This window comes from Poecile atricapillus, chromosome W, assembly GCF_030490865.1.
Source record: "Poecile atricapillus isolate bPoeAtr1 chromosome W, bPoeAtr1.hap1, whole genome shotgun sequence".
Taxonomy (NCBI): domain Eukaryota; kingdom Metazoa; phylum Chordata; class Aves; order Passeriformes; family Paridae; genus Poecile; species Poecile atricapillus.
In genome coordinates this window covers 107,290,818-107,304,190 of record NC_081288.1, presented here as the reverse complement: position 1 = coordinate 107,304,190, position 13,373 = coordinate 107,290,818, and the positions used below count along the sequence as shown (strand labels likewise).

Here is a 13,373-nt window from a genome sequence, read left to right as displayed (position 1 = left end):
ATAAAACTGCCCAAAACCTGCCCTAAAAATCGAGATTTTTAATCCATAAAAAGCCTAAAAACTGCACTAAAACAGCCCAAAAACAGCCTCAAAAATTGAGATTTTTAACCTTTTAACTGCCCCAAAAATGGAGATTTTTAACCTTTAAACAGCCCCAAAAATGGAGATTTTTACCCTTTTAACAGCCCCAAAAATGGAGATTTTAATTCCAAGAACTGGGATAAAACTGCTTTAAACCATCCCTAAAATCAGCTTGGAACGATCCTTGAAAATTCCTGATTTGTGCCTAAAATATCCCAGGAAAATAAAATAAAAAAGGGGAATAAAAACATGGAAAAAAAAATTAAATAAAATAAAAAAAATAAAATTAAAAAAATAAAATTAAAAGAATAAAATTAAAAGAATAAAATTAAAAGAATAAAATTAAATTTAAAAAATTAAATTAAAAAAATATGAAATTAAAAAATGCAGGAATGGAAATAAATGGACTTAAAAAATCCAGGGAAAAAAAAATTCCCTGGGAGCATCCCAAAAAAAACCTCGGATCCGAAGGAAAATATCCCAGGAATTCGAACCCAGAGTTCCAGATCGCAAACTCATCCCGAAAAAAAAATTCCATGGGAATTTCGGTATGGGATAGGGAATGGAAATATCCCAAAAATTCCCGAATATTCCCAAATTCCCGAGGGAAGAGCCGGAATTCCATTGGGATCCTCCGCGGTCGATTCCCATCCCGCCATTTCCTTGGGAATATTCGGGATCGGGGAGGATTTATCCCAAAATTCCCGAAGATTCCGGAGGGAAGGAGAAGCCGTTTCTTCCCATCCCCGAGCTCCCGGAATTCCCGGCCACGGGAGCGGGAAAATTCCGGGAATGAAGGAGAAGGAGAAGGAGCCTGGGCTGATCCCGTCTTTCCGCGAATCCCGGGAATTCCGGAAGGTCCCGGCACGGGAAAAGGGGATTTAAGGGGTGGCTGAAGCCAGAATTCCCGGGAAATTGTTTTTCCTTGGAAAAACAGTGAAGGGATGAAGGGAAATCCCCTGAGAAATCCCGGGATTTTCCAGCTTTCTCCTCAAATTCCCAAAAAAATCCCTCCCGAACAGAACCGGAGCCGAACATTCCGGATCCCTGCGGAATTCCGGGATTTTTCACCCCATCCCCCTTTTCCCAGAGCTTTAAAAACACCGGGAACATCCCAGGGTGGAGAGGATGAAGCCACAAATCCCATCCCAAATAATCCCCGGGATAATTCCGTGATCCTCACCGGAGGGAAAAGCGACAATTCCCTAAAAACCCTCGGAATTCCGGGAAAAAAAGCTCGGGATGGGCTGCGGCGGGGAAGGGGTTAACGACATATGCCGGGATAATTAGCAGATGCATTAATGATTATGAATAGGGAAAAAAAACCCCCGGCTCCGCGGAAAACACAAATCCAAGGAAAAAACAAGGCCAGAGAAGCTCCTTTTTCCATGGATTTTTGGCGCGGGATCCGGGATGAGAATTCCCGCTCCTCCTCCTGCTGCAATCGGAATTTTTTCCCCTTTTCCATCCATCAAAACCGAGCTGGAGATTTGATTTTTTTTTTGAAGAACATTAAACACAGTAAGGAGGCAATTATGTATGCATGATTTAATCTGCAACTCATTAATATGCAAATGTATTCATATGTTAGTTACTAAATTAAAAATGCAAAGAAGCTCCTTATGGTGATTCTCCAAATTTTTTTTTTTTTTTTCCCTGGAAAACGCAACATTCCCAACAAAATTAAAAAAAAAAAACAAAACAGGGAAGTTTTTTGGGAAAAAAAAACAACCTGCGGATTCCGGGAGATCTTCAGGAGAAAGATCCCAAATATTCCATGAAAAAAAAAAAAATCGAGATGAGAGTGGGAACGGAGCGGGAATCTCGACGGGAATTCGTTCTCCCGGTTCCGGGATGGAAATTCCGGTGGTTTTTAGGGATGGCAGCTCCTTTCCGGAGCCTCCGCGATTCCAGGGAATCCGGACGGGGGTGGGGATTTTAGGGAAGCTTCTGGAAAAGTGGGAAAAGCTGGGGGAGGCCAAAAAGTTCCTTCATTTCCATCTTTATTTCCTTAATTTCCTTCTTTATTTCCTTAATTTCCTTTTTATTTCCTTCATTTTCATCTTTATTTCCTTAATTTCCCTTTTATTTCCTTCATTTCCATTTTTATTTCCTTCATTTTTTTCTTTATTTCCTTTATTTCCTTTATTTCCATATTTTTCCTTAATTTCCTTCTTTATTTCCTTAATTTCCTTTTTATTTCCCTAATTTCCCTTTTATTTCCTTCATTTCTTTTTTATTTTAATTATTTTCCCTTTTATTTCCTTAATTTAAACCCTTTTTCCTTAATTTCCTTCTTTATTTCCCTCTTTTCCATATTTTTCCTTCATTTCCTTCTTTTTTTCCTTAATTTCCCTTTTATTTCCTTTATTTCCATTTTAATTTCCTTCATTTCCTTAATTTCCCTTTTATTTCTTTAATTCCCATATTTTTCCTTAATTTCCTTTTTATTTCCTTGATTTCCTCCTTGATTTCCTTCTTTATTTCCAGATTTCCTTTTTCTTCCTTTCACCATTCCCAGGATCTCCGATCCCAATCCATTCCCAGGATTTCTGATCCCAAACCATTCCCGGGATTTCTGATCCCAATCCCAATCCATTCCCAGAATCTCTGATCCCAATCCATTCCTGGGATCTCTGATCCCGATCCCAATCCATTCCCAGGATTTCCGATCCCAATCCTTTCCCAGGATTTCCGATTCCAATCCATTCCCAGGATCTCTGATCCCAATCCATTCCCGGGATTTCCGATCCCAATCCATTCCCGGGATTTCTGATCCCAATCCAATCCATTCCCGGGATCTCCGATCCCAATCCCAATCCATTTCCAGGATTTCCGATCCCAATCCAATCCTTTCCTGGAATCTCTGATCCCAATCCCAATCCATTCCCAGGATTTCCGATCCCAATCCAATCCTTTCCTGGAATCTCTGATCCCAATCCATTCCCAGGATTTCTGATCCCAATCCATTCCCAGGAATTCCGATCCCAATCCATTCCCGGGATTTCCGATCCCAATCCAATCCATTCCTGGGATCTCTAATCCCAATCCATTCCCAGGATTTCCGATCCCAATCCTTTCCTGGAATTTCTGATCCCAATCCCAATCCATTCCCGGGATTTCCGCTCCCAATCCAATCCCAGAATTTCCCATCCCAATCCATTCCCGGCATTTCTGATCCCAATCCCAATCCATTCCCGGCATTTCCGATCCCAATCCCAATCCTTTCCTGGGATTTCCGATCCCAATCCATTCCTGGGATCTCTGATCCCAATCCCATTCCCAGGATTTCTGATCCCAATCCAAATCCATTCCCAGGAATTCTGATCCCAATCCCAATCCATTCCCAGGATTCCCGATCCCAATCCAATCCATTCCTGGGATCTCTGATCCCAATCCCAATCCATTCCCGGGATTTCCGCTCCCAATCCAATCCCAGAATTTCCCATCCCAATCCAATCCCAGAATTTCCCATCCCAATCCATTCCTGGCATTTCCGATCCCAATCCCACCCTCTCCCTCTCCCACCATCCCTCCCCTCCCTCCCCTCCCCATTCCCACCGGGATCCCCCTCCCATCTCCCATTCCCAATGGAAACCTCCGGGAATTCCGTCTGGCACCGGAATGGGGGGGGAGGGGAAGCGATTCCGGGTTTTCGGAGCGGCGCCGATTCCCGGGATTTGTTCTTTTTACTGTCCCGGGAAGCACATGGCGCAGTCAAGCTGTTTTTCCCGGGAATAAACTCCCGGCACGCTTTTCCCCTCGGGAAGCGAGAGGTGATCGTAAATATCCCGAAATAGCAGGCGGCGGAGCCGAGCGCCGTTCACACTTCCCGCTGCCAACGGAATATCGGGAAAAAAAAAAGGGAATGAATTTTCCTAACAGATGCTCCGGGGTCAGGAGGGAAGAGCCTGAGTTTCCCGAAAAAAAAAACCCCCGGAGAATCCCAAATGGAGACGGGAGAGATTCGGGAATGGAGAGGGGGAAATTGGGAATGGGAATGGGAGAGTGGGAAACTGGGAATGGGGATGAGAAACTGAGAATGGGAATAGAAAACTGGGAATGGGAAACTGGGAATGGAGAGGGGGAAATTGGGAATGGGAATGGGAGAGTGGGAATGGGGATGGGAATGGGAAACTGGGAATGGGAATGGGAAACTGGGAATGGGAAACTGGGAATAGGGATGGGAAACTGGGAATGGGGATGGGGATGGGAATGGGAGAATGGGAAATGGAATGGAAGAATGGAAAAGGGAATGCGAGTGGGATGGAGACTGGGAATGAGATGGAAAATGGGAATGGGAACTGGGAATGGAAACTGGGAATGGGAGACTGGGAATGAGATGGAAACTGGGAATGGGAACTGGGAATGGGAGAACTGGGAATGGGAGACTGGGAATGGGAGCAGCTCTGGCTGCTGCACCTCCCATCCTGCTCCAAATCCCAGTTCAAATCCCAGTTCTGCTCCCAAATCCCAGTTCTTTTCCCAAATCCTGGTTCTATTCCCAGTTCTGCTCCCAAATCCTGGATTTATTCCCGGTTCTTTTCCCAATCCCGGTTCTTTTCCCAAATCCCGGTTTTATTCCCGGTTCTGCTCCCAAATCCCGGTTTTATTCCCGTTTTTTTCCCAAATCCCCGTTCTATTCCGGGTTTTTTTTCCCAATCCCGGTTTTATTCCCAGTTCTTTTCCTAAATCCCAGTTTTATTCCAGTTCTTTTCCCAAATCCTGTTTCAAATCCTGGTTCTTTTCCCAAATCCTGGTTCTATTCCTGGTTCTATTCCTGGTTCTTTTCCCAAATCCTGGTTTTATTCCCGTTTTTTTTCCCAAATCCCGGTCCCGCTCCCAAATCCCAGTTTTATTCCTAGTTCTTTTCCCAATCCCAGTTTTATTCCCACTTCTTTCCCTAAATCCTAGTTTTATTCCCGGTTTTTTTCCCTAAATCCCGGTTCTATTCCCAGTTTTTCCCCAAATCCAGGTTCTATTCCCGTTTTTTTTCCCAAATCCCGTTTTTTTTCCCAATCCTGGTTCTTTTCCCGCTCCCGGTGCCGGAGGCTGCGGATGGACGCGATCCCGGGAAGGAATTCCGGGAATGACCCCAACCCGATCCCGATCCCTCGGGAATAAATAAATTCCTGGAATTTCCCCTTGGGAATCTCAGCAGAATTCCCGAAGGAAAGGACGGAGCGATGAATTCCGGAAAAGTGGGAATGGAATTCCCACGGATCCCAATCCACGGGGAAAAACGGGAATTCCCCCACCCCTCCCTCATCCCAAAGAATTCCCACCGAACCGCAATTCCAAGAATTCCCTTAAAAACATTCCCGAGAATCTCCCGGAATTCCCAAAACCTCGGGAATTTTTTTTGGGGGCGGGTCTCTGTCCCGGATAAACCAAATCCCGGGAAAAAACTCTGGGATCGCAGCCAACATCCGGCTGATTTCTTGGGAATTCTATATTTCCCAGGAAAATCCCGGAAAAAGCGGCTCCTTCCTTTTCCCGGCCGTTGATTCCGACGGTTTTGGTTGGAATTCCTGGGATTTTTCCGAGTTTTTCCCTCCCGTTTTCCTGGGATTCCCGTTTTTCTGAATCCCAGAAATCCCGGGAATATTCCCACCATTCCCACATTCCAAAGGAAATCCCGAATTCCAGAGATCCAGGAAGGAAAAAAATCCCAAAATCTTTTCATTTCCAGCGGCAATTCCCGAATTTCCAGCGGAATCCGGGAACGTTTGTGCTCTTCCGTCAGGAGAGGGATTCTCATTCCCTAATTCCCGGAAAAATCGGGAATTTTGAGTAGAAAGGATTCAAATATCCAGGAATAACCAGGATACGGAAATTCCCTGATAGAATTCCTGGGATTTCCATCTCCAATCCCGAAATTCCCAATTTGGGACCTCCCTTTGAAGGGAAACCATTCCCAATTTGGGAATTCCTGGAATTTTCCCCGGATTTAACGACCCCCCCAGCATTCCGGCCATTTCCCTCTCTGCTTAATTACATTTATTAATTAGCAATCCATCATTAACGAGGAAAATCCGGGAATTAGTTCCGTTCCCGGCTTTTATTTTCCGGCTGCCAAATTCCCGAGGATTTTCCCAGAAATCCTCGTCCCTCTCCTGGTATTAATTCCTTATCTCTTCCCTATTAATTAATTACCGCTATTAACCCTTAATTACCGCTAATTCCCACAGATTTTTCTCCGGGAAAAGCCAAAAAATTCCCGAGGGATCGATCGGGGATCTCCGTATGCAAATGAGGCCCAGATCGATAATCAGATATGCAAATGAGGATTGATTTTTTTTTTAATTAGGGAATTAAGGAGAAATTCCCAGCTCCGGGAAGCGAAATCCCGGATTTTTTTTTATTTTCTCTGGGAATTTGATGTTTCAAAGCCGCTTTTTTTGGGAATAAAATCCCCAAAAAACCCAAAAAAACCGGGAAAAAATTCCCGGGAAAAAAAAAACCACCCTGGGATTGGATATTCCCGATATTCCGGAGCTGAGAATTCCCAGATTTTCTCATCCCGATGGAATTCGCGGTACTTACGGAGGACGGCAAACCCGGAGGAACCTTCCGGACTTTCTTTGTCTGAACTTCTGGAACAAAAGGGGAAGGAAAGGGTTAAAAAAATTCGGGATTGGAGGAAAAGAGGGAATTTTTATTTTTTCCGGGAATTTTGGCGGTCGGGAAGGAAGGAAAGGACGGGAGAGGATGGAGAATTCCAGGGGTGGGAAATCGGAATGGGATTCAGGGGATGGGAGCACTGGGAATACTGGGAACACTGGGAATGCTGGGAATACTGGAAATAGTTGGGAATATTGGGATTTCTGGGAATACTGGAAATATTGGGAGTACTGGGAGCACTGGGAATATTGGGAATACTGGGATTTCTGGGAATACGGGGATTACTGGGAGCACTGGGAATATTGGGAATACTGGGAGCACTGGGAATGCTGGGAACACTGGGAATATTAGGATTTCTGGGAATACTGGGAATATTGGGAGTACTGGGAATATTGGGATTTCTGGGAATGCTGGGGATACTGGGAATACTGGAAATACTGGGAGCACTGGGATTTCTGGGAATACTGGGAGCACTGGGAATACTGGGAACTCTGGGAATACCGGGAGCACTGGGAATATTGGGAATACTGGGAATACTGGGATTACTGGTAGCACTTGGAATACTGGGAATACTAAGAACACTGGGAATATTGGGGATACTGGGAATACTGGGAGTACTGGGAGCACTGGGAATGCTGGGAATACTGGGATTTCTGGGAATACGGGGATTACTGGGAGCACTGGGAATGCTGGGAATACTGGGAATGCTGGGAATACTGGGAATACTCGAACACTGGGAATAATGGGAGTACTGGGAGTACTGGGAATGATGGGAATGCTGGGAACAGTGGGAATATTGGGATTTCTGGGAATGCTGGGGATACTGGGAATATTGGGATTACTGGGAGCACTTGGAATCCTGGGAATACTAAGAACACTGGGAATATTGGGGATACTGGGAATACTGGGAGTACTGGGAGCACTGGGAGCACTGGGAATACTGGGAATATTGGGAGCACTGGGAGCACTGGGGACACTGGGATTTTTGGGAATCTGGGGATTTTTGGGAATTTTGGGATTTTTTGGGAATTTTGGGATTTTTTGGGAATTTTGAGAATTCCAGGATTTCCAGGATCATCACTCACCCACAGAGGATGCGTGCAGGGGTCACTGGGAGCACTGGGAGCACTGGGAACACTGGGATTTTGGGGATTTTTGGGGTTTTTTGGATTTTTGGGAATTTTGGGCATTTCAGGATTTCTGGGATTTTGGGGAATTCCTGGATTTTTGGGAATTTTGGGATGACTCACCCACGGAGGAGGCGTGCAGGGGTCTCCGGCGGGCGCTGGTTCCGTACTGGTAGAACTGGGATCCGGCTTTGCTGGGGGACAGCGCCCCGGCCGTGCCCAGATCCATCTCCCCGGCCAGCAGGCTCTGCTGCGGGAACACGGCCGGAGCTGGGATCCACCGGATCCTCGGGATCCACTCCCGATCCCCGGGATCCCCTCTGGGATTCCTGGGATCCCCTCCCCATTCCCAGCTCTGGGATCCCCTCCGGCTCCACGGGATCCCCTCTGGATCCCTTTCCCATTCCCAGGATCCCCTCCCAATCCCTGGGATCCCCTCCCTATTCCAGGGATCCCTTCCCCATTCCCAACCCGGGAATTCCAGGATCATTCCCAGGATCCCTTCCCCATTCCAAGGATCCCCTCCCCATTCCCAACCCCAGAATTCCGGGATCATTCCCAGGATCCCCTCGTGATTCCAGGATCATTCCCGGCTCCGGGGACCCTCGGGAACTCTGCGGGAATTTGGGATTTGGGAATCTGGGAACGGGAATTTTTCAATCCCAACAAATCCCCCGGGGGATGGAAAAGGCGGCTCCGTTATCCCGGGGAAAAAATTTGGGAATGGAATTTCTTGGGGATCAAACGGATCAAAAAAAATTCAAATTTAATCAATTAATCAATAAAATTAATTGTTGAATTAATAGAAATTAATTATATTTATAAAATCTATTAATAAATATAAATAATATATATAAATATATATTTATAAAATATATGAAAATAAATAGATAAATTAAAGGATAGTTTATTAAATGAGATCTATACAAAATTAAAATTAAAACAAAATTAATATTTATAATATAGACTATGGAATCTGTAACTTATAATACTTAATTATTAATTTACAATTTATAAAATCTCTAATATAATTTATAATACTTAATTATTAATTTATAATTTATAATATAAAATCTCTAATATAACTCATAATACTTAATTATTAATTTATAATTTAAAATACAAACAAAAAAATCTGCAATTCAAATTATAATACTTAATTATTAACTTATAATTAATAATATAGAATCTGTAATACAATATATAATATATAATCATTAATTTATAACTTCTAATATAAAATCTGTAATATAACTTATAATACTTAATTATTAACTTCAAATTTCTAATATAAAATCTGCAATATAATTCATAATATATAATCATTAATTTGTAATTTATAATATAAAATTTGTAGTATAATTTATAACATATAATTGTTAGTTTATAATTTATTATATAAATATAAAATATACAATAAAATCTGTATATAATTATATATAAAATTTTTATATAATTTAAATATAATTAATATATAATTTATATTTAATTATCAATTTACAATTTAAAATGCAAATATAAATTCTGTGATGCAATTCGCAATATATAATTATTAATTTATAATTTAGAATATAATTAGAAAATCTGTAACAGAATTTGTAATATGTAATTATTAATTTATAATTTGCAATATAATTATAAAATCTGCAATACATTTTATAATAGATAATTATTAATTTATAATATATAATTAATAATTCATAATTTCTCATATAAATATAAAATCTGCAACGCAATTTATAATATCTAATTATTAATTTAAAATATCTAATTATTAATTTATAATATCTAATTATTAATGTATAATTTATAATTCAATTAGAAAATCAACAAAACAATTTATAATATATAATTATTAATAAATAATTTATGATATAATTAGAAAACCTGTAACAGAATTTATAAGACATAATTATTAATTTTTAATTTTCTAATTTATCAAATTTCGATTTTGTGGTTGCGGAAATAAAAACTGAAAAATGGGAATTTCAAATTCAAAATCTATTGATGGAGAATATATTAATTACTAATTAATTATTCCAATAGAAGATTAACAAAGAATATATTAATTACTAATTAATTATTCCTATAGAATATTAACGGAGAATATATTAATTACTAATTAATTACTCCTATAGAATATTAACGGAGAATATATTAATTACTAATTAATGATTCCTTTAGAATATTGATGGAGAATATATTAATTTCTAATTAATTATTCCTATAGAATAACCTATGTGCACCATGTAATAAACACAGAATACATCCTGATATTATATTTTATGTTTTTATATATATTCTATATATTATATCCCATATATTATTATATATTATATCCTATATGTTATACACTATATATTATATATTATACCTTGTATATCATATTATACATTATACATTATATATTATATACTCTAATTCATCATATATTATACTTTATGTATTAAAAATTATGTACTATATATTATATACTATATACTATATATAATATATCGTATTATATAACATGTATTAGATATTATACATCATATATTATACATTATATATTAAAAACTATATATTATATATTTTACACTATATATATTATATATTTTACATTATAAATTATAAATTATAAATTATAAATTATAAATTATATTATATACGATATATTATATATTATACATTATATATTAAATATTACATATCATATATAATATTTTATATTTTATATATTATACATAATACATTATACATTATGTATTAAAGATTATATATTATACACTATATATTATATACTGTACACAATATATATTATATATATTATGTATTATATATTATATATTACATATTATATACTATATATTATATGTTATATATTATAGCTTGCATATTATATATTATAGGTTATATATTATATATTATACATCATGTATTATATATTATGTATTAAAATTATATACATCATACACGATATATTATACACTATATATAATATATACTATATATTATATATTACATATTATATATTATATATTATGTATTCTATATTATGTATTATATGTTATATATTTTATATTATACATTATGCCTTACATATTATATATTATAGGTTATATATTATATCTTATTCATCATATATTATACATTATGTATTGAAAATTACATACTATATATTATATGCTACATATTATATCTTATATATTATTTATCATATATTATATACTATATATATTATATATAAGTCCTGATATTATATATAGATACACAGATATATATTTATATACTTATATGTATAAATATATTTGATCTTTATATATAGATATATCTGTAAATTAATACAGCTATTTTAATATTATATATAATTATAATTACAGATAATTAATGTATGATAATAATTTTATATATATTGATATTTATATTGAATTATTAATTTATTTTAAATATATAGATATTTTTATTGAATTATTAATAAAACATGCCCCTATGGTATTATTAATATTTAATGTATTGAATGGACACTGGATTAATTAATATGTGCCCCAATTAATAATGTTCAATGTATTAAATGTACAGTCAATTAATTGGAGTGTATTCCTAATTATTGATATTCCTCATTATTGATATTCCTAATTATTGATATTTAATGTATTGATATTTAACATATTCAATGTACAGTGAATTAATTAGTCTATTCCTAATTATTATAGTGGATTAATTAGAATGCATTCCTAATTATTGACATTTAATCTATTGATATTTAATGTATTAAATGGACAGTGGATTAATTATTGTATTCCTAATTATTGATATTCCTAATTATTGATATTTAATGTATTAAATGTACAGTGAATTAATTAGAATGTATTCCTAATTATTTATATTTAATGTATTGATAATTAATATATTGATATTTAATGCATTAAATGTACAGTGGATTAATTACTGTATTCCTAATTATTGATATTTAATGTATTGATAATTAATGTATTAAATGTAAAGTGGATTAATTAGTGTATTCCTATTTATTGATATTCCTAATTATTGATATTTAATGTATTAAATGTACAGTGGATTAATTACAATGTATTCTATATATCATATTATTTATATCATGTAATAATATGGAATAAATTGTATAGAATTAATTATTCAAGGCATGAAATCAGGTATAATTATTAATATTTAATGAATTAAATATACAATGGGTTAATATGTATTGCTAATTATTGTCATTTAATGAATTAAATATATAGTGGATTAATTAGAATGTGTTCTATATATAATGTATAGAATGCAACATTATAGAATGCATTGCATATAATTAATTATTCTTGGCATGTATTAATGAATAATTATTAATATTTAATGGATTAAATATACAATGGGTTAATATGTATTGCTAATTATTGTCATTTAATGAATTAAATACATAGTGGATTAATTAGAATGTGTTCTATATATAATGTATAGAATGCAATATAGCATGCATTGTATAGAATGAATTATTCTTGGCATGTATTAATGTACAAATGTTAATATTTAATGTATTAAGTATACAATGGATTAATTAGAATGTATTCTATACATAATGGATTATTTCTATAATGTAATAATATAGAATACATTCTATAGAATGAATTATTCATGGCATATAATAATGTATAATTATTGATATTTACTGTATAAAATATTTATTAAATACATATTTAAATATGTAATGGATGTGTACAGAATGTATTTTATATTGAATATTAATAAATAATTTTTAACAAATAATATATATTATATTAATATATAATGTGTCATATATAGAATGCATTGTATACATAATGTATTATTTCTAAAATGGAATAATATGGAATGCATTCTATAGAATGAATTAATTATGGAATGTAACAATGTATAATTATTGGTATTTAATGTATAATAAATAATAAAATGTACATACAAACATTCACATTTCTACAGATTTTTAACGCATTTTCTATAGAATGCATGATATATTATGTATATATGTCATGTAATGTACATATATATGTAATGTATATATAAATATTTACATTTACCCAGATTTTTAATGTATTTTTAATGTATTTTAATGTATTTTTAATGTATTTTTGATGTATTTTCTATAGAATGCATTATATAGTATATATTAAATTCCCCGTAATTCTATAGAACCATTTATAGAATACATAGAGAACATATAGAATATATAGAATGTCCTAACATATATATTTTATATATAGAACATATATATAATACACATAATATATAGAATGTGTTCATATAAATACATATTAATTTTATATATAGAATATATATCTAGAATATATAGAATGTGCTAATATAAATATAGATTTTATATATAGAACATAATTTAATAATATATATATAATTTAATAATCTGTAGAATGTGTTCATATCAATATTATATATGCATTTTATATATGAATATATATCTGGAATATATAGAATCTATAGAATATATTCATATACATATGTTATATATATTATAGAGAGAATCTAATATATAGAATCTATAGAATGTGTTCA

The 13,373-nt window shown here is 35.0% G+C and overlaps 1 protein-coding gene across 8 annotated transcripts in view; it reads right to left on the bottom strand.

The window, feature by feature from the left end:
* The window catches only part of LOC131592353 (transcription factor 4-like), a 56,861-nt gene that overhangs the window by 30,514 nt on the left and 12,974 nt on the right, over positions 1–13,373 (bottom strand). For 5 of the 8 annotated variants that reach the window (XM_058863800.1, XM_058863803.1, XM_058863802.1 and 2 more), the window contains exons 3-4: positions 7,956–8,082; positions 6,628–6,677 (exon numbers count right to left, since the gene is read on the bottom strand). In XM_058863800.1, coding sequence (XP_058719783.1) covers positions 6,628–6,677; positions 7,956–8,082 — 177 coding nt within the window. The remainder of the gene's footprint in view (positions 1–6,627; positions 6,678–7,955; positions 8,083–13,373) is intronic. The other 3 variants (XM_058863808.1, XM_058863810.1, XM_058863801.1) reach the window with 2 other exon arrangements.